Raw genomic sequence first — 25,829 nt, 5'->3', positions numbered from 1 at the left:
CCTGCCTGAAGCCTGCCTCCCTGTCCCAGCCCAAATCAGACTCCTGCCTGAAGCCTGCTTCCCTGTCCCAGCCCAAATCAGACTCCTGCCTGAAGCCTGCTTCCCTGTCCCAGCCCAAATCAGATTCCTGCCTGAGCTTACTTCAGGGTCCTGGCCCAATGTCAAAATCCTGCCAAGTTTCTAGAAGTGCCCCCCCACACACACACTCTAATTGTAATATTCATTGTGTAGTCGCCATGTTTCAGGAACCATTTGAAATGCTTTATGTCCGTATGTGTAATTATACAGTTATTCTCGGTTTGTATATGTAGAAGCAGAATCATGGAGAGGGTAAAATAGTTGCCCAAGCATCAGAGTCAGGATTTGAACTTGGGTAGCCTCATTGCAGAGTCTGCTCATTGCATCTGCTGTCTACCACCCTGTTTGCTGCTCACCAGGGAGTCCAGTAGCTAGTGCTCCTTTCTCTGACTGCTTTTCTCACTATCTGCTGCAGGTAGTGGGCAGCTCCCTTCTCTTTGTGCATGACCACACCGGCATGGCCAAGGTCTGGATGATTGACTTCGGCAAGACAGTGGCCCTGCCTGACCACCAGACGCTCAGTCACAGGCTGCCTTGGACTGAGGGCAACCGTGAGGATGGCTACCTCTGGGGTCTGGACAATTTGATCTGCCTCCTTCAGGGGCTGGCCCAGAGCTGACGTCACCTGCCACTGTGAGGCTTGCTTGCAGGATAGCGTGTGTCTGGCCAGAAGACCATAAGATGCTGTCCGGCCTGAGGCTGCTGATGGAAGATGAGGCGCTTCAGAGTGTCACCACATCAGTGTGGGCTGAGGAGCGTGGGGGCCCTGGCAGCACTGGGCTCCCTACGATGATATGAGAAACAAGACACGTGGGGGCATAGAGTTAGCAGAACATGAACGGGGTATCCTGAGCAGCTGGGCAAGCTTCTAAGGGAGTAGCAGAGGCCACAGCTGAGGAGTGAACTCTTGCCTGAGTTAGCTCTTTGAGCCTAGAGCTAACAGGTTGGTTTGTTTCCCAGAGGACACTATTTGTGAAGACCTGCAGGAGCTACTTGTCCCCCTGGGCCAGTGAGAGCCCCATCCAAGTGCTGAGAGGAGGATGGGACATGCTGTGTCCTTGCTGATGCTACCTGAGGCCTAATGCTTCTGCATGGGGCCTGCTTGCCTCGTCCCTGCCAGGATGGGGAAGGATCCCTTCTGCTCCTTTGTGGACTCCTGACCACAGCCGTATCCATCTGTGCCAGCACTGTGACCATCTTCCTTCCTTGGTGCACCAGCTCCAGCCTCAGGACTTCCTCCTCCTGGCCCTGACACCCAGGCTCTTGTCCCAGCAGGGTCCGATGTCAGGAAGGAGTCTTTGAGGCAGAGGAGGCTTCTCCTTGGGAACCAGACAGCCTTGCTTCATTGTATAAGTGCCCTGACCACACACAGAGTGAAGTGCCAGGTTGCCTAGAAGCACAAGTGGGTGGGGCTACTGGCCCTAACTAACCATGGACTACCTGGTTCTAACCAAAGACTCTAGAACTCTGGGGTGGGGGAGAAACCACTCTAGCTCTGTGCTCCAGCACTGCTCCAGAGCCTTAGCTTCCTGGCCCATAGGGTTGGGCTTGGCAAGGATAGGAGCCTACCTCTTCTCTAAGCTGAAGCCCTGAGGTCTTCCAAGGCCGACGCGTCTTCCTTTTCTACTGACTGACTTTATATACATATATATTTATATACGAGGTAGTTAGCTGGGGTGGTGGTGTCAGGGAATTGAGGCAAAATGACTTTACTGTGCCCCCCGCCTACAGTAGCACCATAATAAACAGGACAAAATCAGTGTTGTAGGTATTTTCTTGGCATCTGGGTATGTGGCAGCTGAGATTCATACTCTGGACTTTCATGCTGGGGTATCAATCACCTTGGGAGAGTGAGCTGGCTGAGGGAGGTTCACCACTCATTCAAGACTCAGAAATGCCATTATTTTTTGTTTTTTAGATTTAAAAAAAAAAATTATCACTGGGTGGTGGTGGTGGTGCATTCTTTTAACCTTAGCACTTGGGGGAGGGGAGGTGGGGGGATAGGAGGCAGAGACAGGTGGATCTCTGAGCTCAAGGCCAGCCTGGTCTAAGAATGAGTTCTAAGATAGCTAGGGCTATACAGAGAAATAGTTTTATAAACACAAAAGATTTGTACTTTGTGTATGTGTGCATGCTACATGTATTTGGGTGCCTAAGGAGGCCAGAAGAGGGCATTGGACCCCCTGCCCTCAGAGCTTAAGTTACAGCTCACCTGCCTGATTTGGGTTCTGAATCCAAACTCTGAAAGAGCAGGGAGTGGTCTTAATTGCTGAGCCATCTCCCCGCCCTTTTTTTTTTTTTTTTTTTTTTTTTTTTTTGTTAAAGACAGGATCTCACTGTGTAGCTCAGGTTAGTCTGGAACTGGAGGTCCTCTTGTGTAGCTTGGGTGCCTGTCACTCTCTGTACAGCACTGAAGAGTTGATGCACTAGAAGAGGCACAAGCATTGCCTATGTAAGAGTCTTACATAGCTCAAGTTGGCCCTGAACTTGTCATGTAATTGATGATAAGCTTTAACTGTTATCTGGCTCCTGTGTTCCAATACTGGGATTATAGGCTTACACCACTATCCCAGCTTTGGACAGGATGTAGCATGTTTGAGGTTAACCTGGACTGCATAACAAACATGACAAAATCTGTCTTTTTTTTTTTTTTTTTTTTTTAAAAAAAGGACCCAAACAAACATATTCCTCTTTTTCTCACTATGCAGAAGGGAGACATCCTAGGGACTCTTTGAAGAAGAAATGATAGTGGAGCTAAGATAGAGAAGTTAGGGGGAGTAAGGTTTAAAACTCTTTTTATTACATTTGAATTTTTGTGAATGTGAATGTGCATGTACCACAACAAACAAATGGAGGTGAGAGGGCAACCTGTGGGAATTGGTTCTTGTTCTGCCACATGGGGCCCTGGGTCATCAGGCTTGACAAGCACCTTTACCCAGTAAGCCATCTTGCCAGCTCAGGGACAGTGATCATCACATCAGCTCAAGGCTGTCATTGGCACCTACAGTCTCCAGCCTCTGAAAGCCAACACAGCTGTCAGGTAGATGAGCAATAGTCTTAAGTGTGCCAAGGAGAAGGAAGTTGGGTTAATTCCTGCTCTGTGAGCAAACTTAGGGATGGGGACAAGCAGGGGGTCCAGGCTCTTGAAGGTGTTCAATTACCGGACAGTGTCTTTAAAAATGCCCCTAAAGGAAGACCAATGGATGTCACATTCAGGTGGGAGGGCCATGACTAGGGTCTGAGTTCCTACCAAGAACCCTCTAGACCAGGCATGTAAGAACATGCCTTTAATCCCAGTAAGCAGGAAGCAAAGACAGGCAGATCTCTGAGGTTGAGGCCAACCTGGTCTACTACACAGTGAGTTCTATGTCATCTAGGGCTACATAGTAAGACTGCTGTTTTGCTTGTGAGACAGGTTCTTACTATGTAGCCCTGGCTGGTCTAGAGGTTGCTATGTAGACCAGGCTGGTCCAAACTCAGAGATCTGCTACCTCAGTGGTTCTCAACCTTCCTAATGCTGCAACCGTTTAATATAGTTCCTCATGTTGTGGTGACCCCAACCATAAAATTATTTTTATCATTACTTTATAACTATAATCTTGCTACTATTATGAATCATAAAGTAAATATATTTTCTCTGATGGTCTTAGACAATCCCTGTGAAAGGGTCTTTTGACTCACAAAGGGGTTATGACTCTATAGTGAGAATTTTGGTTTTTTTGAAAAGCACAGAAATATTATGGGAATATGTTTTCATTTTAACCCCAGGTGTGGCTGCTTCAGACTGTCTACAGCATTGATGGTTTGCCTCATGCTGTAGCAGGGATTTGATTTTGCCATCTGCAGATAGTTTCTGAAACTGTGACCTTTGGAATTCTGGGAGCTTTTCAGATGTTAGATAAATGTCCAGGCCCTGAGAGCTGAGGGGCTGTTGGATGTAATTTGTTAAGCAGTTGTGTGCAAAGAAGAAATGATGAAATTAGGGGGGCTGGAGAGATGGCTCAATGGTTAAGAACAGACTGCTCTTCCAGACGTCCTGAGTTCAATTCCCAGCAACCACATGATGGCTCACAACCATCTGTAATGTTGTCTGATGCCCTCTTCTGGTGTGTGTCTGAAGACAGCTATAGTGTACTCATAAACATAAAATAAATAAATCTTTTTTTTTGTTTTGTTTTTGTTTTTTCGAGACAGGGTTTCTCTGTGTAGCCCTGGCTGTCCTGGAACTCACTCTGTAGACCAGGCTGGCCTCGAACTCAGAAATCCTCTTGCCTCTGCCTCCCAAGTGCTGGGATTAAAGGTGTGCACCACCACTGCCCGGCTAAATAAATCTTAAGGGGGAAACAAAAGGAAAAAGACATTAGATATCCTGACAGCAAAGATCAAACTTTCCCCAAGGAACTTGACACCCCTAATCAGCAGGAAGTAGTTGAAGGATAATGCAGGCCCCTTCCCCCTCTATCCTTTTCTCTCCCATCTGCCATTAGGGCGCTGAAAGGGTGGAAGAAACACAAAGTAGTAAAAGTCCGGCTGCATGACCCACAGGTTAGAACTGCTGCTCTACCTTCTGAGTGCTGGGTTTAGAAGTATGTGCTACTACCCCTGAGGCAGAGACCATGCTTTAAAACACAAAAATCCTCCACAAAAACAAGTCTCCCTTAGCCAAAAGGAATGCTTGATCCTGGAGGTAACAGGTTTAGACTTTGGACAGTGGTCAAGCTTGTGACTCCATATATGGGGTGATCTAGTGAAAGATTTCTGGGCAGGCGGTCTTCAAGATACTATTGTCAAACAAAACTAACTGGACTGAAAATATCATATTAGGGGAAGAAGCTGAAGCATTCTAATGTTGGAGTTAAGTTCAAGGCAGGTGTCCCAGCCCCAGCTAATGGCTCCCCTCCTGTGGTCTGAGCAGCAGGGCCTGGCCACAGAGGCCAGCCTCTACCCCACCAGCAGGTACCACGTACACCCGTCCATCGGCAGCCCTTGCCGGTGAGAAGTCTGTCAGCTGCAGGTTGCTATCCTGGACTTGGCTGTAGTTCCACAGCTGGTAATGCCAACTCTTGCCCTGCTTGGAGAGAAGGAAGATGGCACCTGGGGAGCTTTCTTCTGGGAAGGATGGTGGTTGGTGGGGTGCACCAGGCACTGGGTGGAAGAGGCCTGACAACTCAGAGTCTTCAATGTAGCCAGGGCTTGGCACATTCTGCACACCTATCAGGACCCCTGGGGGACAGGAAGAGGATGTGAGTTGCCTGGGTTACAGCCAGGTACCAGGGCAACCCTCTAGGCCAGGTGCTGCCTTGCTACCACAAGGTTAGTAGGGCTCTGTGGGTAAACAGCAAGGCTTTTGGCTTCTATGCCTTGGGTATTTGAAGTCCTGCCTCTTATGGCACATTGAAGATGGAGACAGTATTCTAAGGAAAAAAAAAAAAAAAACATCTCCAGCTGCCCCAGAAAGACCCCCTCACAGAGAACTAGTCAAGGCCAATACACATCTGGAGGCCTGGCCTGATGTACACAACCGCCCTCCTTCCAGGCAGGGTGAGATGAAGATAGTGCTGGTGACAGAGATGCATACAGAATCAACCGTGTTCTGTGGGAGCCAATGCTGAGCAGGCGGCTGTAAGAGGCAGTGTTGCCTCCATTACAGTTCGTCTGTGCAATGCCTCTTAGGTTTAAGTGTTGGGTCCCTGGCCTGCAATCTCTGGTACTATTTTGGAGCTGATGGAACCCTGCTGGAGGAAGTGCATCACTTGGGTGGGGCTGAAGTGTAAGTGCAAGCTACATTTCTGGATGGAGCTCTCCGCGTCCTGGTCTCCCAAGAACTAAGGAGCTGTATGCACCCCAGGTAGGTCCTGCTATCAGCTGCCATGTCTTTCCCTCCAATGAAGTATCTCCTGAACCATGAGCTGCAGAAACCTATCAAGTTGCTTCTGTGAGAAAAGCTAATACACCTCCCCTAACTCCTTAATTTCCAGATGGGCAACAAGCCCAGAGAGGGGAAGAAACTTAGACAGAACTAAGAGTCTGACAAGGCAGAGGCTGGGCTGCTTCTGGAGCTCTTCATTCCCCAGTCTGTGCCTGCCTTGGGAACTCTTAATTGGCAGGTATTTGAGGGACTTGATGCCTGCTGGGCTTTTTGCTAAGTATGTATGGGAAAGAAGGCCAAGCTGTTGTTTATATTCTCAGTGCATGGCCAGCACCTTCAGTGATACAATGTGAATGGGGTTAATAATGGGTGGAGAGCTCTAGGGAGCAGCAGCACTCAAGGGCAAAGGTCTGGGTGGGGACAACGACCTACCTGCACTCACTGCCCAGTGGGCCTTATGGCCTTTCTTTTGACACGGCTCATGGTTGAAATCCTCATCATAGCTAGAGCTGGTGTTAAGGTCCAAACTGTGGTATGGCCCTGGGTGCCACCCTTCACCATTCCTACCCCACTCCCTCCCAGACTCTGGGATGCGGGATGAGCAGGGGATGTCCAGTGATGAGGTGCTGTAGAACTCGATCTCTGTTGGGACCACCCAGGCCACCACACAGGAGCTCAGCCTGGCAGCCCAAAGTCTCCTGGGCCAGTTTGGCCATGTCAGCCACTGAAGAAAAGAAAGAGAGGGAGGGAAGACAGTCTGAATAAATAAGTCAATAAGTATATTAATGAGAATCATTTCAAAAAGGCTTATTTGTGTGAGTGCAGAAAATGAGGCACAAGCTGGGTATGATGTCATAGACCTGTAATCCCAGTGATTTCAGAGGTCAAATTAGGAGTATCAGTTGTTCAAAGTTGTCCTGGGCTACACAGTGAATTCGAGACTAGGTTGAGAAATTTGGTGAGCCCATGGCTCAAAAGAAAAAATGAAATACGTTGACATGGCTGGAAACAGAGCTCAGTGGCAGAGCCTCTACCTAGAATCCCCCAGTGAGGGCTGGGGTTGTGGCTCAGTGGTAGAGCCCCTACCTAGAATCCCCCAGTGAGGGGCTAGAGGTGTGGCTCAGTGGTAGAGCCCTGCCTAGAATCCCCCAGTGAGGGGCTGAGGGCGTGGCTCAGTGGCAGAGCCTCTACCTAGAATCCCCCAGTGAGGGACTGGGGGCGTGGCTCAGTGGCAGAGCCTCTACCTAGAATCCCCAAGTGAGGGACTGGGGGCGTGGCTCAGTGGCAGAGCCTCTACCTAGAATCCCCCAGTGAGGGGCTGGGGGCGTGGCTCAGTGGTAGAGCCCCTGCCTAGAATCCCCCAGTGAGGGCTGGGGGTGTGGCTCAGTGGTAGAGCTCTTGCCTAGAATCCCCCAGTGAGGGGCTAGGGCTGTGGCTCAGTGGTAGAGCCCCTGCCTAGAATACCCCAGTGAGGGCTGGGGGCGTGGCTCAGTGGTAGAGTCCCTGCCTAGAATCCCCCAGTGAGGGCTGGGGGCGTGGCTCAGTGGTAGAGTCCCTGCCTAGAATCTCCCAGTGAGGGGCTAAGGGTGGGGCTCAGTGATAGAGCACCTGCCTAGCAAGCATTAAGTTCTTGACTTCATTCCCAGTAGTATAAAAAACAAAAACAAAAGATATGATGCACAAACATGGTCAGATGCTTAACCACTTAACTGTGATAGGTTTTCTCTGCCAACAAAATAAGTCAATTCAAGACAAATTAAAGTATAAAGGCAAGTTTATTGGGGGCAGCTCTTAGGTGGGTTCTGGTCCCATGCAACAAGGCCAGGAAGTTGCCAAGCAAACAGAGACAGAGGGGAAGGGGGAAGAGAGAGAAAAAAAGAACATAAGTGTGCACAGGTGCCACGCACACTTTGCGTGACGGCGGTATTTGAGGCATAAACTTCAAGGAAAGTCAGTCTCCTGCTTCCTCATTGTCGCCTGGCACCCCAAACTCAGAGGTGGCCCAGATATGTCCTCGTACTAGTGTGCTAGGAACTCACCAAGGTATCATTTCTTTAACAGCTAGCAAAAGAAAATTCGGACATTGCTTTCTGACCTTCACCAATGTTCCAACGTCCTAGTCAAACCCTGGCTTAGAACGTTAGTTAGCCTCCAACATTGGGGGTAGGGCATTAAAGCTTACAGAATGAGCAAACTATCCCAGGGCAAGATCAGGTGAAATCCTCATTCTTAGTCAACATAGGCAGGCCATATTAGATTTGCAGCTGAATCACTCCTAGGAACTAGCTTAGCAGGTGTTCCCTGGGGCTAACGTCTGCTGGCCCAGAAAGGCAACATAGTTGAAGAGCTTACTTAGGCCCACCTAGTCTGTAACCATAGCAAGGAACTGAAGAGGAGTTATCTACACCTGGCTTTTAGAAGTCAGGTGACCTTGGTGTGTGGGGGTTGCTTGCCTACGTGACTTCAGTCTATCACTAGGACTGGGGGAAGGACTTGGACACACATGCAGGACTAGCACTAGAACTTAGTTGGGCTAGGACTCAGATTCATGTATCTCTCGTAGTCTCCCGGGCCCAAGTGCTCTGGGCCCGGGGGATGCAGCACCAGTTCAGAGAAGATAGCTGCTGCTTTAGACCCAGTATGTTTCAGATAGCCTCAGATGTACCTCAACTGTTGAGCTGCCAGATTTTTTTATTTCTCTTTTGCAATGATTGTAAAAGCCTCATGCCATTTTAAAAGAAATACACTCAGATCTTACATCACTCGTGTGTAGTCTGTTTGTCAAAGCCGAATCCCGTGCCCACCTGGCCAGAACCCCTAGTCCTGTGGAACAAGGGACTCCACAAGAAATCCTGGTCTGCGACACACAGGGTGAGAGAAATGCAGAGAGAGCTAGAGAGAGGGAGAGAGAGAGAGGGAGGAGGAGAGAGAGAGTGAGAGAGAAAGAGAGAAGGGGGGGAGAGGGGTCTGGATTATATAGAGAAGAGCCTCTGGGGAGAAGTCCAGCCACTGGGTTGGAAAGTTCAGGTAGGAACTGAAGGATGCTGGGAGAAGCTGAAGGCCAGGTTCCCTATTGTTATGTCTGGGTCTGACACACAGCAAACTATAGAGATGGCCAGAGAGCCAAGTTTAGGACTCTGGCAGTCTGGATTGACTTGTCCTGGTAGCATCCTTAGTCTACTACTGTAAGGGGTAGGCCAGGAGATGGTAATGAGACCTCCTCACTCACCCTGAGGGCCTCAGGCGGCCTCTTTTCTTCCTCTAGAGAAGGGCAAACAGAACTCAGGGCTTGAGGGATTTCCCAGCCAACTCACCAGAGAACATTTCTCCCTGTGCTGTGTAGCCTCTCTCCTTGGCCACCTGCACTAGTCTTTCCAAAGAGACGCTGTCAGGTGTTGACAGAAGAGCTCCTGCCATCCACAAGGCCACCAGTCCACACCTGGGGGAGACAGCCCAGTCTGTAGCATGTCCTATGTATTTACTGAATTCCCCTGACCTCAGGAGGGAGGGGTATGCTGACTAGGGGACTTGCCTACCCCCACCCCCCATGCCAGGTAGGAAGAATAGGCTGCAAGGTGGGGGGTTAAACCTGGGAACCTGTGAAACACAAAATGGATACACACACACACACACACACACACAGATCCTGATGTGGAAAATACTCCTCAGATATTTTTTCTCCCTTCCCAGGATGCCTGGGGCATGGGGGTGCTTGTCCCACAGTGCCAGCTTGGCCTGTGGGAGGGCCCTCTGGAATCCAGGAAATGGGTTCTTACTGAGGGCCTTCCTGGATGAGTGATGGCAGGTCAGCAGAAAAGAGGATCCACTGCAGGTCACTTCGAAACCTGAGGGAAAGCAACCAGGGTAAGTCACAAGGGGACAGCTCTGAGACCACCCCCTGGAGACTGAGCTCTCCTAAGGTCTCAGGGCTACTCTTGTCTGGGCAGCTCACTTCATTCTCCCCTGTTGAGGCTGTACCCCCCACAGTGCTTCTCCAAGCCTCAGTGTCCTCATCTGGTGGTGGTGGTGTGGATCACCATTTTGGATGTTTCTTGCAGCTTCTCTCAGGTCTTGAAAGACAAAGAGCAGATGAAGAACCTATGCAACCACGAGTCACAATGATTTATCTGAAGAAATATCTAGAAGGTGGTATGTTTTATACCCAAATGGTTTTTTTCTTCTTTTTTTGTAGACATTTTTTCCAAATGTAGCCTATGCTAGCCTCCAATCAGTGGCAACTTTTCTGCCTTAGTTTCCCCAGTTTGGGGATTAAAGGTGTTCTTCCTGATTATTCTCCCCATCAGGTATAATGGGTAATAGCACAGTGGCTCAGTGGATAAAAGTGCCTGCTGCTAAACCTGACAGCCTGAGTTCAATTCCTCAGACCCACATGTTGGAAGGACTCACGCACGCACGCACGCACGCACGCACGCACGCACGCACGCACCCAGGCACACACACTAAATAGATTTAACTCAGCCTAAGTAAAACCAGGTGGGAATATACTTAAGGCCCAAGAGATCACCTTAATGAATCTGAGTAGGCCTGCTGAGCCCTGCCCCAGGCAGCCACCCACATGGTTTCAGTTATCTCAGTCGGCTGTAGTAATTATTTATCTACCCTGCCTTAGATCACTCAGTTCCCAGATAAAAGACACAAAACTTTACCAAGTCTTAATCAGCACTAGAGTTAGGCAGACAGCCACCTTCTTAGTGATTAATACCTACTTCTGTATCAATAACCCCACGTTATAACTTGCCATGTTCCATCTGGGCAGCTCTTAACTAAAACTGCCCAGTCCTCATGGCCATGTTTTCATGATTCACCTACTCTATGGTGTCTTCTCCTCTCTGCACTGTCTTCTTCCTCCTCATGGTTCCTGCCTCGGACCCCAAGCCTCATCTCTCTTCTCTTCTACCCTGCTATAGGCTGTAGGCATCTTTATTCACCAGTCAGGGATAACTTGGTGAACAGGAGGATCTGTTCCTCCCTGAGGCAGCCAGGGCCAGTGTTTTAAGTATTACAATACACAGAGACAGACACAAATCTCAACAGTTTAAAATTAAGGAGCAAGGTCTGCACAACGAGGACTGGTAAATTTGAGAATTCACTCATTGGTCTAAACCTTTGCATAGAATTCAGCATTTCAATACAGAGCAACAGACCAAGCCTCAATATGGGTCCCTCAGGCCATAGGCCTGTTTTGCCTATTCCAAGGCCAGTGAGAAGGCAAGCCAGGGTGGTGATGGGGATGCTCACACAGGACTACACAAAGCTCCTGGTTCTCAGTTGAAGTAATTCCTGCCCACAGCAGGATGCCCTCCCCTTGAGTTCAAATGGAGACCTATCCCTTTGTGAAGTGGCTGAACGGGAGCTTCAGCTTTCTTGGTAGAGTACCCATAGAGGCCAGAAGTACTGGATCCTTTAGAGCTGGTTTTAAGCCACATTATGTGGGTGCTGGGAACCCAGTTCAGATTCTCTGTAAGAGCAACAAGTGCTCGTAACTAGAGTCATCTTTCTATCCTTCTAAGACTCCTGAATTTCTCATCCAGGACTTCCTCAACAGGAAAGTAACAGTTCCTATCCCAGGAAGTTGCTGAGAACAAATATTTAAAAACTCAGCCAACCATGGTGATTTATGCCTGTAACTTTGGAAGCAGAGGCAGGATTGCCACAAGTTTCAGGCCAACTTGGGCTACATAAAGAGACTCTGTCTCATATACCCCTCCCACCCCGGTTCTAGTGATGGCAGTGTATACCTACAATCTGATGTGGAGGAAGAAAGAACAAGGTATTCTCAGCTACATAGCAAGTTTGAGGTCAGCCTAGGCTACATGGGATCTTTTCTCAAAAACCAAAACAAAATACAGGTCAAGAAATAAAGCAAAGTAAACAAATCCTTTAGAATGGTGCTTAACACATACTACTTTTGCAGCGTGACAGGTTTTCTGCGTTCAATTTTCATGATGGTGGCTGGGGCACTTGGTGTGTGTACCTTATAAATGTGATTGGAGAGCTTAAGAACCCCCCTTTCTTTCCTTCCAAGTCAGGGTCTTGCTATGTAGCTCAGGTTGGCCTTGACCTCATCTCCTGCTTGGCTTCCTGAACTGTGGGATTACAGGCACGTGGTACTACGTCTGGAACTAGGAGTTTCTTTATCAATCTGGACAAGGGCCTGTGGCCTCTTCTCTATCTTCTTCCCTTACTGCCCAGGTCCCTGTGTGCACTACTCTTCCCAGGACCTTGGACTCCATTCATGACCTTCATTCTTAAAAGTAGCTTTCCTCTCTCAGCAAAGTCATTCCCTGGCTCACCAGACCTCAGGACAGTCCAAATTCCTCCATCCAACCCGCCACACTCCGTGGGCGCTCTTGCTGACCTATGTTCCCAGGTCCCCTTTGCTAGTTCTTTGAAAAGTCTTTACTGCAGATCTGCACCTGTGCTGTCTGCTCTCATGGCACTGGCCTGCATAATGTGCTCACTAGCATTTGCAGCTGCTTTGATTCCAGAAGCCAACACTGAGACCCGTCTTTGGGGCTCCATTATCACAACTCTGTCTACTCTGGGAGTCACTGTCTGGAGGCATGGAACCACTCACTGGCATGAGCAGAAGCTGTTCTCTATTGCTGGAGGCCAACCACTGAAGAGCTAAGTAAGGTCCTTAAGGCCCTTTGAGATTAAGGAGATGGGACCACAAAGAGCTGGGTGGCTGCGGTGATTATCTGAGATCTGGGTTGGTGTGTGTGGGGGTGGGGAGGTTGGAGACCCTACCGGTCCTTGTGCAGCTTCAGGAGCCTCCTCACATCATCTCTGCCTTCAGGGGCTGGGCCAGCCTTCTCCAAGGCCTCCTTCAGGAGCTTGCGATTCTTCAGGCCATAGACATGAGGGAGAACAGCCTCCACCGCGGAGGGTGGAGGTGGAGGGGGTGGGGGAAGGGGTGGGAGTGGAGCAGAAGCCTGGAGACTACAAGGAGGGGATGGTAGAGCAAAGTCCGAGGGATTCAGGGGTAAAGGAGGTGGAATGTTGGTGTCTTGGGTCTCATGAATTATTGGGGGGACTGTGGGTTTTGGGGGGAAAGAGCATGGAGAAGTCATTTGGGGGTCTTCAGGAAGAATGAGAAATGGGATCCTTCCGAATCGCTCAAGGATGGAGATTTTCAGTTTTTAAAAGAACTGGATAAGAGCTATTCAGGCCTGCACATGGAGACCTGCAAAAAAAAAAAAAAAAAAATTAAAACTAGAATTGATTGCAGAATACGGTGCCTGACCAGTTGGTGTGGGAGAACCTGGGTTAGTATTTGAAACACCGGAAAGAGAAACTAGCTTAAATCAAATGATGAAGGACCCCATAGTCTTAAGGATGCGACTTGCCTACTTTGCATCCCGGGCCTGAGTTTGAAACCTTGTGGTTGACTTTAAGAGCTAGGGTCAAGAGGTTAAAAAAAGACACGTGGGTGGGGAAGCAGCCCAGTGGTGAGCAGGGTCATGGGATCAGCTGAGAAGTACGAGAGTCGCAGCAGCTCAGCGATCAAAGGCCGACTAAGTTGGTATATACCGATCCACAAGGGAATGGAACCTAGGAATTTACACAAGCTCCTCCCCAGGAGGAAGTGGCGTCACCCCGCCAGCCTCCATCTGTCCTTTCCCATTCCACGTGGTAGAACTCGCAACCTGCACAGCGCTCCTTGGCGGTCACGTGATGCTGGCGGAAGGGGAAGAGGCGTGGCTTCCGAAAGGCAATCTTGGAATGCACTAGAGCTCTAACCATGCCCCAATTGGCCGAAGGCTCGTGCCCTTCTTTGATTGGTCCGTTACCGCTAGGCAAGGGGGCGGGGCTTATCGTTAAGGCGGGAACCCAAGTGTTTCTTTCCTTGGCAGGCGCTGAGGTTGGGGAAGAGACTTAGTCTGGACTTACCGAGTTTGTGCGCCGTGATTAGCTCGGGGAAGGGATAAGCCGAAGCCAGGGAAGATAGCTGTGTGCCTGTGCAGCGTACCTTGGCGGGCGTTATCGGTGGGAGCGACGGCTCAGGTGGTGGGTCCCCGCGGGTGTAGACGCCGCTCGGCGCCGGGGAGGCGGGTGGAGCACTTCGGGAGGCCTCTCTTTTGAGAAACTAGGATGTTCCCAAGTCGGTCCCTTCTTTCTTAACTGGCTCCGACATCCGGGTTCTTTTTTTTTCCTCCCGGGACGCCGTTCGCGCGCGTGGACTAATGGGAAGCGCTGCTCGGTGTGCTCCGCCTGCCGGGACTCGTAGAGCATTCTGGGACTCGTAGTTAACCTTTCTAGCTCTCCCTTAGCACGCGGGCTGGAGACGCGGGGTCCTATGCTGGCTTTGTTGCTAAACTGTGACATCCTTCCCCAATTCCGGTCTCACCCGACTAACTCTTGGAAGAAAGACCCCCGAGCAGAGCCCATCAGCCCTTTGGGACAAAGAATTTGGGAAATTTAGAGCCAAAGTCGCTTTTTTCCTCTTCTTTAAGCCGTACCTGAACATCTCACACCATGGCAGTTCCCGAGACCCGTCCCAACCACACTATTTATATCAACAATCTCAATGAGAAGATCAAGAAAGATGGTGAGTTCTTGGGGTAGCCTGACTCAAGGTGATCTCACAAGAGTTGACCCCTTTTTCTTTTCTTTTTCGAGACAGGTTTTCTCTGTGTAGCCCTGGCTGACCTGGAACTCACTCTGTAGACCAGGCTGGCCTCAAATTCAGAAATCCACCTTCCTCTGCCTCCCAAGTGCTGGGACTAAAGGCATGTGCCACCACTGCCCGTAGAGTTGACCCCTTTTCACCTCTAGCATCCACATTTCTTTCTCAGCCTTCCCCATTCAGTCTGTTAGGAGTTAACTTTGGCCTTTGTACATACTGGTTCCTTGATTTCAACACATGATTTACACTCTGCCCTTCAATCTGTGAATTGTTAATGATCTTCAGGGTTTTGCACAGGTCCCTTCTCTCTGCGAAGCCTTCCAGGATCATTCTCTCCATCAGTCTGCTTTCATGAGATTGTCTCTGTCCACTGACCTTGGGATGGAGGTCTCAGTGATTGGCTACGGTGCAGATAGCACACAGAGTAGTGATTGGCTCTGTGATGTGGGTGATGTGTGCAGAATTCTAAGTCTTGACTATCTTTAATTCTCACAAGCCTCTGAGATTAAGTAATTGGAATTTGGGTGGCATAACTTTGCCTGGGATCAAATAGCAAGAAAAATGAGGCAGAAATGTGGGATTCCGGCTAAGCAAATTCTTGGACTGGGACTGGTTGGCAGAAAGCTGTAATTCTGTTTGAAGGCATCTGGAACAACATGGTCAAAGCAAGTAAAAAAGAAACCAAAGACAAATGGTTTCTTTTAGGGTGTGGAGGTACAGGGCTGTAATCTCAGCACTCAGGAGACTGAGGCAGGAAGATCTTGAGTTCTAGACCAGCTTAGGCTATATAGCAAGACCCAGTGTCCAAAGGGTTTGAGAGAAATGTAGCTGGTGTTCATCTTGCCTAGCATGAGTAAGGATTTGGGTTTAAATTTCAGCAACTAAGAAAATCAGCATGGTCTGGAGAGAGAGCTCTGTGGTTAAAGAATGCTGCCTGATCTTCCAGAGGATCCAGTTTTGATTCCTTGCACTCAAGGGAGGTTTGTAACTGTCTGTGATGCGCATTCCAGGGGATATAGTGTCCTCTTCTGGCTTCTGCAGGCAAAATATCCACACAAAATTTTTTTTTTCTTTTTAAACAAAAATCACCACCAAATAATTCAGTTCTTGTCTGAAAGTAAGGCTCACAGGTAGAAAGTTTGCCTTTCTGCAAAGACTGAATCCCAGCACACAGATTTTTAAAAAGTAAACACAAATAACAATTTTTATGTATTTATTTTGTGTGCATCCACATATGTGTGGTCAGGACACCTAGAGAAGCCCTGGTCTTTCAGCTGTGAGTTCCTGAGATCGTACTCAGGTCGTGAGGCTTGTGAAGTGGATGGATGTCTACCGCCCTTGCACTGGCCCCTTGGTGCGTTACTTTTTGGAAGTAGCATTCAAAAGTTAAGGAAGGTTAAATACTGGTTCTTAGGACCAACTGGGGAAAATTGTCAGGGGAGGACTGGAAAGATGATTCAGCTGGAACGCATGCTTGCCCGTAAGCCTGACTTTCCCAGGTCCCACGGTGAATGACTTCAGGTACCTGATGCTCCTGCCTCCAGCTCCTGAGTGTTGGGATTCCAGGGTGGGACCAAGCATGTCCAACTCACAGGCTTGTAGCTGTTAGTGGTCGTCAGTAAGTGAACTTCTGATGTGAGCAGAAGACAGGGTAAGAAGAGGGACATAAGGGGACATCTAGACAGTGCAGTTAGAGAGAGCCTCCTGGACGCCTCAGTGGCTAGAAGGGGGCAGTCATGGAGATGTCAGGAAAAGGACATTCCATGAGGAGTGGACAAAGGCTGAGGTGTGGTGATTCAGAGACTGAAACAGGATTGTTGTTGAGAGTTTCAGGCTATAGAATTGAATCCTGCCTTGAATAAATAAGTGAATGAATGAATGAATGGCACGTCAGGCTTAAGAAAGGACTGGAAGGTTAGCTTAACTGGAGTGAAAAGTGTTTATTATTTGAACAGCAAGTTTGTAGCAGGTATTATAGCTGTCTACATCTTGTAGGAGGTGTAGACGTGTCCATTTGAGTGCTCTTGGCTGTTTCTGTGCTGTGGGCTCTTGAGTGTCTCTGGGTATTCAGTCAATTGGCTGGTGGCCCTTTGTGTGGGTTGTTCTTTTTGGTTTTGTTTTTTCTTCCTCCCCCCCACCTTCAAGCTGGGGTTTGAATGTCCTGGACTCGATTTGTAGACCAAGTTGGCCTCAGGTTCTCAGAGATCTGCCTGCACCTGCCTCCCGAGTGCTGGGATTAAAGGTCCATCTTCTAAGGATAGTGCTAGTGTCAGGGCACAGTGCCCAGGCCTTTTGTCACAGTGTGTTTTGTCTTCCCTGAATGCAGAGCTCAAGAAGTCCCTGTATGCCATCTTCTCCCAGTTTGGCCAGATCCTGGATATCCTGGTGTCTCGGAGCCTGAAGATGAGGGGCCAGGCCTTCGTCATCTTCAAGGAGGTCAGCAGTGCCACCAATGCCCTGCGCTCCATGCAGGGCTTCCCTTTCTATGACAAGCCCATGGTGAGTTATCTTGAATATGAAGTTTGTGTGTCTGTGTGTATTAAGCTGATGTATTTGCGTAGTGTGGGAGACTGGGCGGTGTGGACCTTCTGTGGCCTGTAGTGTTCCCTAAGGATGCTACTTTTTCTTGCTCTTCTTTCATCCTGTGTTCCCTATACGAGGTCTGTGGGGCCAGAGTGATCGAGTAGCTGAGTGTGGTGGCTTATGCCTACATGTAGGAGGCTGAGGCAGGAGTTTTGCCAAGAGTTTCAACCCAACCTGGACTGCAGAGTTGTAACCTGACTAAAACACTACAAAAATATGGTGGAGCCAAAATGAACAAAGGATTCTGAACACCACCTTTCTTCCATGCCTACAGACATTCTGTCACTGCAGCTGTTGCCTGTACTGCCCAGCTCCACTGGAACCCTTTGCTTGTCCCCCATCCCCATGTGCTCCTCTACACACCCATCCTTGTCTCCACACCACAGGTTCTTCCGAGAGCTCTCGTCCCTTCTTAGAACACTGTCTTTCAGCTTCCTAGAATAGCACAAAGGGTCCCACTGGTCCTTGTGGCCTCGCCTTCTCGCTTCTCTAATCCTCAGCGTGGCTAGGCAGAAGTGGAGCCTAGCATCCTTCAGCCTTCATCTCATGAGCAGCTAGGATCCCAGGCCGAGCTTTCACATCCCTTCACTTCCTGGCTGTTCCCTTGCTAGGTGGATGCTCGAGTGTCCACAGGGGTCTCACCCCTTCCTCTTGTGTTTTGGCTTTTCCTGACCATTGTATTTGAAAAGTTTACTTTGTAACACTCCTGGGACCATGCCAGCCAGAGCTACATGGTGAGACCCTGTCTCAAAAAAGTCTAAGTATGTATCTGAGCATGTGTTCCGGGTTCTTTCTGGGATAGCTTGTAAGCTCCTATTCTAGCTTACAGTTACAGCTGCTTCCTATAGTCCAGCTGTTGCTGCTTCCAAGCACTTAGACTTACTAATAAGTTTCTTTGATAATCCTGCCAAGTGGGAAATATCCCCCATTTTACCAATGAGGAAGTTGTCACCAAGCAATCTCTAATTTTTCTTTAATTTTATTTTATTTTATTTTATTTATTTATTTATTTATTTATTGGTTTTTTGAGACAGGGTTTCTCTATGTAGCCAATCTCTAATTTTTCCTAGCAAGTTCCTTTCCATGTCTCATTTTGGACACTAGCAGTTTTCCCTGGTTTACATACCCTTGACTTTTCTGCTCTGATTGGTAGCGTATCCAGTATGCAAAGACTGACTCAGACATCATTGCCAAGATGAAGGGCACCTTTGTGGAGAGAGATCGAAAACGGGAGAAGAGGAAGCCCAAGAGTCAGGAGACACCTGCTGCCAAAAAGGCTGTTCAGGGCGGGGCAGCTGCCCCAGTGGTGGGCGCTGTCCAGCCTGTACCGGTAAGCAGCATGCAGAAAAGTGTCACTCCCACTGCTGGGCCTTTTTCTTCCTTGAGTTTGGTTTGGTTTTGTATATCTTTACTTCAGTGTGTGTATGTGTGTTTGTTTGCACGTTCATGTTTGTGCATGCTTACACTATGTCCATGTCTTTATAGAAAGTAAAAATTTACCAGCCTAGTGTTGGAAATAGGCAAATTTCATTTAGAGAGACTATTGGATTATAAACTAAAAAAATTGCTGTAGCCTGTGGGAGGCTGTACATCCAATCCACAGTACTAGAAGCAGGAGAAGGAATGAAGAATCAGTTGTTGCTTTACATTAAGCAAAGATTCCATTGCAGAAGTAAATAGACACAGAGGTAACCCACTTTGCTTGGTAGGAGGCTTCCTGTGGTGCCCTTATAGGAGGTGGAGCCTGCACAAGGACCTACGGCAGGCGTGATCATGATGCTGTCTCTGCTGGTAAATGTGCCTGCCAGGCAAGCCGGGGACCTGAGTTCACCTACTGGGTCCCATGGAAGGCGGAGGGACCAACTCTGGAGGGAAGTTCCAACCCTCAAGATGACCTGCTGTGGGCCTATAGAGAGATGGCTAACAAGGCATGACAGAATCTAGTCTGGTAGGGAGTCCTTGCACTGATGTAGGGCAGTTGGATATATAGGAGAAAAGTTTAGCCCTGCCTAGGACTAGGTGTTCCTAGTTCACATATGGTCCTGGGGTTCAACCCCCAGCACGGGAAATGAAAGGGAAACTCACCTTGTCCTATATATCAGTGTTGAAGTGTGCCCTGGGGGTGCTATAGCCCATGCCTGCAGTTGCAACAACTGGGAGGTTGAGGTTCTGGCCCTCAGTTTGAGAACGTTAACTCAAGCTGATTCAACAGGAAGTGGCGTGTCCTTATGCCATGGACACCGGAAGCACTGCAAGAACAGACAGCTGAACTGTGCTGCCTCCTTCTGTCTGTCTCATGGTTCTCAGACTGTGTCACAGTTTGCAGCTATTTAATGGTGGTGTCTGCCTGTCTTTGGCTTGTTCCACTGATCACTTCTGTTTTCTTTTCTTTTTTTTTTTTAAGATTTATTTATTATTATATGTAAGTATACTATAGCTGTCTTCAGACGCACCAGAAGACTGCGTCAGATCTCATTACAGGTGGTTGTGAGCCACCATGTGGTTGCTGGGATTTGAACTCAGGACCTCCAGAAGAATAGTTGGTGTTCTTATCCACTGAGCCATCTCACCAGCCCCCTTTTTTGTTTGTTTGTTTTGGTTAGGTTTTTTGTTTGTTTGGAGACAGGGTTTCTCTGTGTAGCCCTGGCTGTTTGGAACTCACTTTGTAGACCAGGCTGGCCTTGAACTCAGAAATCCGCCTGCCTCTGCCTCCCAAGTGCTGGGATTAAAGGCGTGCACCACCACCGCCTGGCCACTTCTGTTTTCAAACTTTCCACCTTTGATTTATTTTCATTTTTAAGTTACATTTTTGCTTGTTGTGTGTCTTTGCGAGTGTTCATGCCTATGGGACATGAGTGGAAGTCAGAATTGTAGCCAGTTCTCTTCTAAAGAAGATGCTGGAGATTGAACTCAGGTTGTCAGGCTTAGAGGCGGGTGCCTTTGCCTGCTAAACCACCTTGCTGGCTCTTTTTTTGTTTTTAATTTACATTTAAAATTTTTTTTCTTTCCGGGCAGTGGTGGCACATACTTTTAATCCCAGCACTTGGGAGGCAGAGGCAGGCGGATTTCTGAGTTCGAGGCCAGCCTGGTCTACAGAGTGAGTTCCAGGACAGCCGGGGCTGCACAGAGAAACCCTGTCTCGAAAAACGAAAAAAAAAAAAAATTTTTTTTTCTTTTTAAGATTTATTTGTTATTATGAATAAGTACACAGTAGCATCCCTCAGACCTCTCAGAAGAGGGTGTCAGGGTGGTTGTGAGCCACCATGTGGTTGCTGGGATTTGAACTCAGGACTTTCCAAAGAGCAGTCAGTGCTCTTACCTGCTGAGCCATCTTGCCAGCCCAAAGTGTTTAATCCATGTTTATTTTAATATATACAGATATGTGTACATGTGGGTGTTTGTTTTTGACTGCATACATGTGTGCCTCACATCTCTTGGATCTGGAATTGGAAAGTTGTGATCTATCCTGTGTATGATTTGAAAGAGCAGTCTGAACCACTGAGCCACCTGTCTTGTTTTCTTTTCTTTTTTTTCCCCTTCTTTTGTTTAAAGATGTAGTTTTTGGGCCATGTATGGTGCTACACACCTTAAGTCCCAGCACAGGCAGGCATATCCTTATGGGTATGAGGCCAGCCAGGCTACACGGCAAGCGCTTTTTTAATTTGTTACCACGTATGTGCACGTGAGTGCAGTCCCTGTGGAGGCCAGAAGAGGGCACTGGACTCACTAGAGCTGGAATCACAGGGCACTCACTGTGAGCTGCTGTCTGAGTGCTTGGGACCCTGCTCTCTTGACCACTGAGCTATCTTCAGCCTCCCTCCGGTGTCTTTATATACATCTAAACAAAGTTGGGCCATTCTGCAATTATACCTTTTTTTTCCTTCAAAAAGCTATTTGTGGTTTAGCAATCCTCCTTGAACCTAAGCCTTCAGTTTTTCCATCTTAGGTGCTCAGTTGGGTGTTGTTTTTCATCTTTCCAAGAGTGGTTCTTTCTGTCTCATCTCAGCTCTGCTCCTTCATGTTGTGGGCACTTGCCTTCATGTGTGACCTTGCCTCCCATGACCTATATCCCTGTGACATCACTTCTATTCTTGTTCCCCGCAGGGCATGCCACCGATGACTCAGGCACCCCGCATCATGCACCACATGCCAGGACAGCCTCCCTACATGCCACCACCTGGCATGATTCCGCCACCAGGCCTCGCTCCTGGCCAGATTCCCCCTGGGGCCATGCCCCCACAGCAGCTCATGCCTGGGCAGATGCCACCTGCCCAGCCTGTAAGTGACCTTACCCCACCACTAGGTCTCATAAGCATAATCTGTGGGTAGAAGTGGAGCAGTTATGTAGGCTTTTAGGTTGGTGATGGGTGGCGCTGGGCCTGAGCTCTGTGTGGTGAGCCGACCTGGGACAGAGGGGAGTTGGTTTCTGAATTGGTCTGGGAGAGCTGGTTGAAGCTAGCCAAGGTGTGTGTCCAGGTTAGTGCACGTACTAGGGCCCAGTACAGTAGGAGCAAAAGCTGAAAGGTCTCTGCTGTCTTGGGCCTTTAGTCTCAGGGAGATGGGTGAGAATGTGCATTGGGGCACATGTGAGAAAGACTGAGGTGGTGAGGAGGGTGCAGTACCCAGCATCCCTCTCAGGGTACTCCTGCTCATGGGCTCCCATCTCTCCCACAGCTCTCCGAGAATCCACCCAATCACATCCTGTTCCTCACCAACCTGCCTGAGGAGACCAACGAGCTCATGCTCTCTATGCTTTTCAACCAGTAAGTGGGGCGTCCGGCTGGGCGGGCTTCTGGCTGGGCGGGCAGGCTCTGGTTGTTCTGTGCCTAGCACCTGAAAGTTGAAGTGGGAAAGGAAGATGGTACATGAGGACACACAGTGCTGTGGGCATCCATGCGCAGGTAGTTTAGATCCCAAGCCACCTTTTCTGAGTCAGTGTCATTGAGAGGTGCAGAACAAGGGAAAAGTGAAAGAAAAACCAAATGTTGAGCTGGTTTAGACTGTTCAAAAAATGACAAGGGCACTGGGAACAATAGGAACTCTACCCTGCCAGTGATATGGTAGACCTTGAGTAGAGGGACTACAGAGTGGAGAAGGGCTGTTGGCCTTGTCTTTAGGTCTCCAAGCACACTTCTTACAGAAATGTCTGGTCAAGCCTGGGGTGATAGTGCTGATGTATGCATGTAATCTCAGTACTTGGAAGGCTGGAGCGGGAGGACTGAGTTGAGGGTCATTCTCCACTATGTAGCCTATGCTATACGAGGCCCTTGGTTGGAAGTGTTGCTTGATGTCCATGTTGAGGCTTTTAGCCTTGACTGGTATTGGTATGGACGGATAGTCAGCCCTGGAATGTGGGAGGTTTTATTTGCTTGTGACCTACCCACCCTCTCTTTTTTAAGGTTTTCTTAGTTTTACTTTTAATTATGCATTTGTCTGTGTGTGGATATGTGCAAGAAGTGTTGGATATCCCTGAGTTCGAATTTCAGTTTGGAGCTGCCCTGATGTTGGTGCTGGGAACTGAATTTGGGTCCTGCAAGATCAATTCTTGATCTTAACTGCTGAGCCCTCTCTTCAGTCCCTCCTTTCTTGTTTATTATAGAAACAGATGGTTTTTGGGCAAAAGTGGACATAGTCTTCATATCTATATCTCTGGCTGGTCAGGAGCTGGTGATCTTCCTGCCTCTGCCTCCCATGGAAGTCTGACCTTCTATACCTGGCTTGGATGTTCTTTAGAATTATGTTGCCAGGCAGTGGTGGCGCACGCCTTTAGTCCCAGCACTTGGGAGGCAGAGGCAGGTGGATTTCTGAGTTCAAGGCCAGCCTGGTCTACAGAGTGAGTTCCAGGACAGCCAGGGCTACACAGAGAAACCCTATCTCGAAAAACGAGAGAGAGAGAGAGAGAGAGAGAGAGAGAGAGAGAGAGAGAGAGAGAGAGAGAGAGAGAGAGAGAGAGAGAGAGGAATTATGCTGAAGGAAAATTTGAGAAACCAAATAAAGTTGGAAACAGTACAGCTTGTATGCCATCTCCACAAAACAGTGCATATTTGTGAGACTGCTTGTGGGAAAAGGTGTCCACTGACTTGGAGGAAATGAGGGACATTCAACAGTCATGATGGCATCTTGTAATCCCAGTGCTCAGGCTGAGGATCTAAGGTCCAGCTTGAGCTAGGGACCCTGTCCAATAAAGGAAAAACCGAAGACTGAGAGTGGGGAATGGTAACAGTTTGTGGGACTAGGGGTGGAATTTAGGGGAAGGAAGGGGTTCCAGCGCTGTGTTTGGTCCATATTGTGATTGTTAAGATTTTTCATTTAATGGTGTTTATGGTATTTGTCCAGGTAATCTTTGTGCATGGTGTCTGTGTTGTACATTATGAGAAGCTTAATCTCTTTGGCCTTTGTCACTTTGGTGCCAAAATGTTAGGGGAACGCTGAAGTGGGTGTCTGAGGTCTGCTATTCGCTTCTCCCAGGTTCCCTGGCTTCAAGGAGGTGCGTCTGGTCCCTGGGCGCCATGACATCGCCTTCGTGGAGTTTGACAATGAAGTGCAGGCTGGGGCAGCACGAGATGCCCTGCAAGGCTTTAAGATCACCCAAAACAATGCTATGAAGATCTCTTTTGCAAAGAAGTAGCGCCTTCCCCTACGGAGTGTCCCAGTCCCCATTCTGGGGCTGCCCCTTTCCCCCCCTCCTTTGGCTCAGTCCCTGAAGGTAAGTCCCCCTTGGGGGCCTTCTCAGAGCCGTGTGTGAGTGTGTGGTTGCCACACAGCATTGTACCCAGAGTCTGTCCCCAGACATTGCACCTGGCGCTGTTAGGTTGTGATTAAAGTGAGTTTTTGAGGTTTGGTTTTTCACCAGTATTGTCTGCTTTATTTTCTTGCCTTCCTTGGTTCCCTCCACATCAAGAGTTTGGATCTCGTGGCTTCTGTGGGTTCACAATCTAAGAAAACACTTGGGAGTATTATAGTATTAACCAAAATCATTGAGTGCAGGAACAAGACCACCATGTACAATTGGGCAGGCTGTGTACCACAGGAGAATCCTACTTCAAGAGCACATTGCAAGGCTGCTTCTGCTCCTGCTTTTGCACTTTGCAGTAGAGTGGCGCAGGGGAAGACTGTCCCTGAGGCATTTGAATGAGGAGGACAAAGCTGTTGCTTGCATTGAGGGACTCTCATGGTATTGCAGCCAGGGGAAAGGAAACCTCTCTCCACATTGGCCTGGTGGCTGTGTCACATGGATGCTGTCGTCAGCCTTTTCTGGTTTGTAGTTTGGGATGTCTATGTCTGTCACCCAATGGGCAGTTAGTGTCCCCAATGTGAGCTTTGTTTTCTTCCTGTGTGAAAAGGGATCCTCTATTAATACCACAATCGTAATGTCCCCACAAACAGGCACTTAGCTAGCACTCAGTAGATTCAGTACATACTGAATAAAACTTGGAAGTGAAAATCAACATTAGCTTAGCTTCAGAAGGCTGAGTGAGAAGGGGAATTGCCATGAGTTCTCTGGCAGCCCGAGTTGCTATAGTAGGTGCCGAGGAGCTGGAACAGGGTGATAAAGGTGTCCTAGGGTGGAGCTCTGAGGCTTTCCTGGTACAGGGTGCTGGGAAGTTGTTGTGTTTCATCTTCACCCTGATTCTAAGACAGTGTGATCAGTGACCTGGCCAGCTCAGAGGTCACCTACCTCGTCTGACTTTGTCAAGTAACTGACCTCTGGAGCTAGTTTTCTCTTCAGCAAGGCAGACAATAAGAGTCAAAGCTCAGCAGTGTAGAGTGGCCAGGGAGCCTGAGCTGTCGTGGCATCTGCCAGTGTACTTCTGGAGGCAGTACAAAGATCCTGAAGTGGGAGAGCTTTGGGGCTTGAGCACTGGGAGGGGGAGTTCCACCATGCTTGGTAGCCTTGTGCTCCTCTGATAAGACTGCACTGGAAGCTGCTCTGGTCACATGGGTCTTGAGTGGAGTTTGTATGTGGTTAGTCTCTTATGGCTTTGGTCATGCTGTGTGTGTGTGTGTGTGTGTCCCACAAACACAGGGCTACTCTTTGCTGTCCTGGAACTCATAGACCAGGCTGGCTTCAAACTCAGATCCACCTACCTCTGCCTCCCAAGTGCTGGGATTAAAGGTGTGTGCCAACAAGCACAAGCAGCTTGTTGCTTTTTAAATCCCCTTGTGGGACTGGCAAGATGGCTCAGCGGGTAAGAGCACTGACTGCTCTTCCGAAGGTCCTGAGTTTGGATCCCAGCAACCATATGGTGGCTCAACCATCCGTAATGAGATAGGATGGACGCCCTCTTCTGGTGTGTCTGACGACAGTTACAGTGTATTATGCCGTAGGAGTGAGCGAGGCTGGAGCGAGTGGGGCCAGAGCGAGCGAGGCCATCCTGAGTTCAATTCCTAGAAACCACATGATGGTTCACGGCCATCTGTACAGCTACAGTGTACTAATACACATAAAATAAATAAATTAATCTTTAAATCCCCTTGTGTGTTTGAACTGGAGACCCAATTTAGAAACTACCCAACCCCCACCACCCCCAGCAGAGCATTTCTGACTGAATCTGGAGTTCAGAAACTTACAGTACTTCTTCCCATCTTCATTTTTTTTGAGGTAGGGTCTTAGGCTGCCCACCTAGTCCCAAGTCATTGTAGCCTGAA

The 25,829-nt window shown here is 48.7% G+C and overlaps 3 protein-coding genes across 7 annotated transcripts in view; 2 read left to right on the top strand and 1 right to left on the bottom strand.

Annotated features, from left to right (window-relative positions):
• The window catches only part of Itpkc (inositol-trisphosphate 3-kinase C), a 23,010-nt gene extending 21,172 nt beyond the window's left edge, over window positions 1–1,838 (top strand). Inside the window, exon 7 of the mRNA XM_031385823.1 lies at window positions 494–1,838. Within this exon, the coding sequence (XP_031241683.1) occupies window positions 494–697 (204 nt within the window). The 3' untranslated portion in view covers window positions 698–1,838. The remainder of the gene's footprint in view (window positions 1–493) is intronic.
• A 3,042-nt stretch (window positions 1,839–4,880) lies between these two features.
• Window positions 4,881–14,187, bottom strand: CUNH19orf54 (chromosome unknown C19orf54 homolog). Of its 3 annotated transcripts, none has more exons than XM_031385816.1 (7): window positions 13,862–14,187; window positions 12,719–13,154; window positions 9,724–9,792; window positions 9,262–9,386; window positions 6,542–6,671; window positions 6,380–6,450; window positions 4,881–5,301 (listed from the first exon to the last, which is right to left on the bottom strand). In XM_031385816.1, exons 2-7 carry the CDS (start codon window positions 13,039–13,041, stop codon window positions 4,964–4,966), a joined length of 1,056 nt encoding a protein of 351 aa, XP_031241676.1. In that variant the 5' UTR covers window positions 13,042–13,154; window positions 13,862–14,187; the 3' UTR covers window positions 4,881–4,963. The 3 variants fall into 3 exon arrangements, with proteins under 3 accessions (XP_031241676.1, XP_031241679.1, XP_031241677.1); XM_031385819.1 differs by having other exon boundaries at window positions 13,941–14,187; XM_031385817.1 differs by lacking the exon at window positions 13,862–14,187 and adding an exon at window positions 13,318–13,653.
• Window positions 13,672–24,030, top strand: Snrpa (small nuclear ribonucleoprotein polypeptide A). Of its 3 annotated transcripts, none has more exons than XM_031385821.1 (7): window positions 13,672–13,975; window positions 14,425–14,519; window positions 16,924–17,096; window positions 18,334–18,510; window positions 21,285–21,458; window positions 21,855–21,943; window positions 23,649–24,030. In XM_031385821.1, the coding sequence occupies exons 2-7, from the start codon at window positions 14,447–14,449 to the stop codon at window positions 23,806–23,808; spliced, it is 846 nt and encodes a 281-aa protein (XP_031241681.1). In that variant the 5' UTR covers window positions 13,672–13,975; window positions 14,425–14,446; the 3' UTR covers window positions 23,809–24,030. The 3 variants fall into 3 exon arrangements, with proteins under 3 accessions (XP_031241681.1, XP_031241680.1, XP_031241682.1); XM_031385820.1 differs by having other exon boundaries at window positions 13,798–13,978; XM_031385822.1 differs by having other exon boundaries at window positions 13,821–13,957.
• Window positions 24,031–25,829: the final 1,799 nt, after the last annotated feature.

Source organism: Mastomys coucha, unplaced genomic scaffold (assembly GCF_008632895.1).
Source record: "Mastomys coucha isolate ucsf_1 unplaced genomic scaffold, UCSF_Mcou_1 pScaffold21, whole genome shotgun sequence".
Classification (NCBI taxonomy): Eukaryota; Metazoa; Chordata; class Mammalia; order Rodentia; family Muridae; genus Mastomys; species Mastomys coucha.
This window is presented reverse-complemented; position numbering and strand designations above follow the sequence as displayed.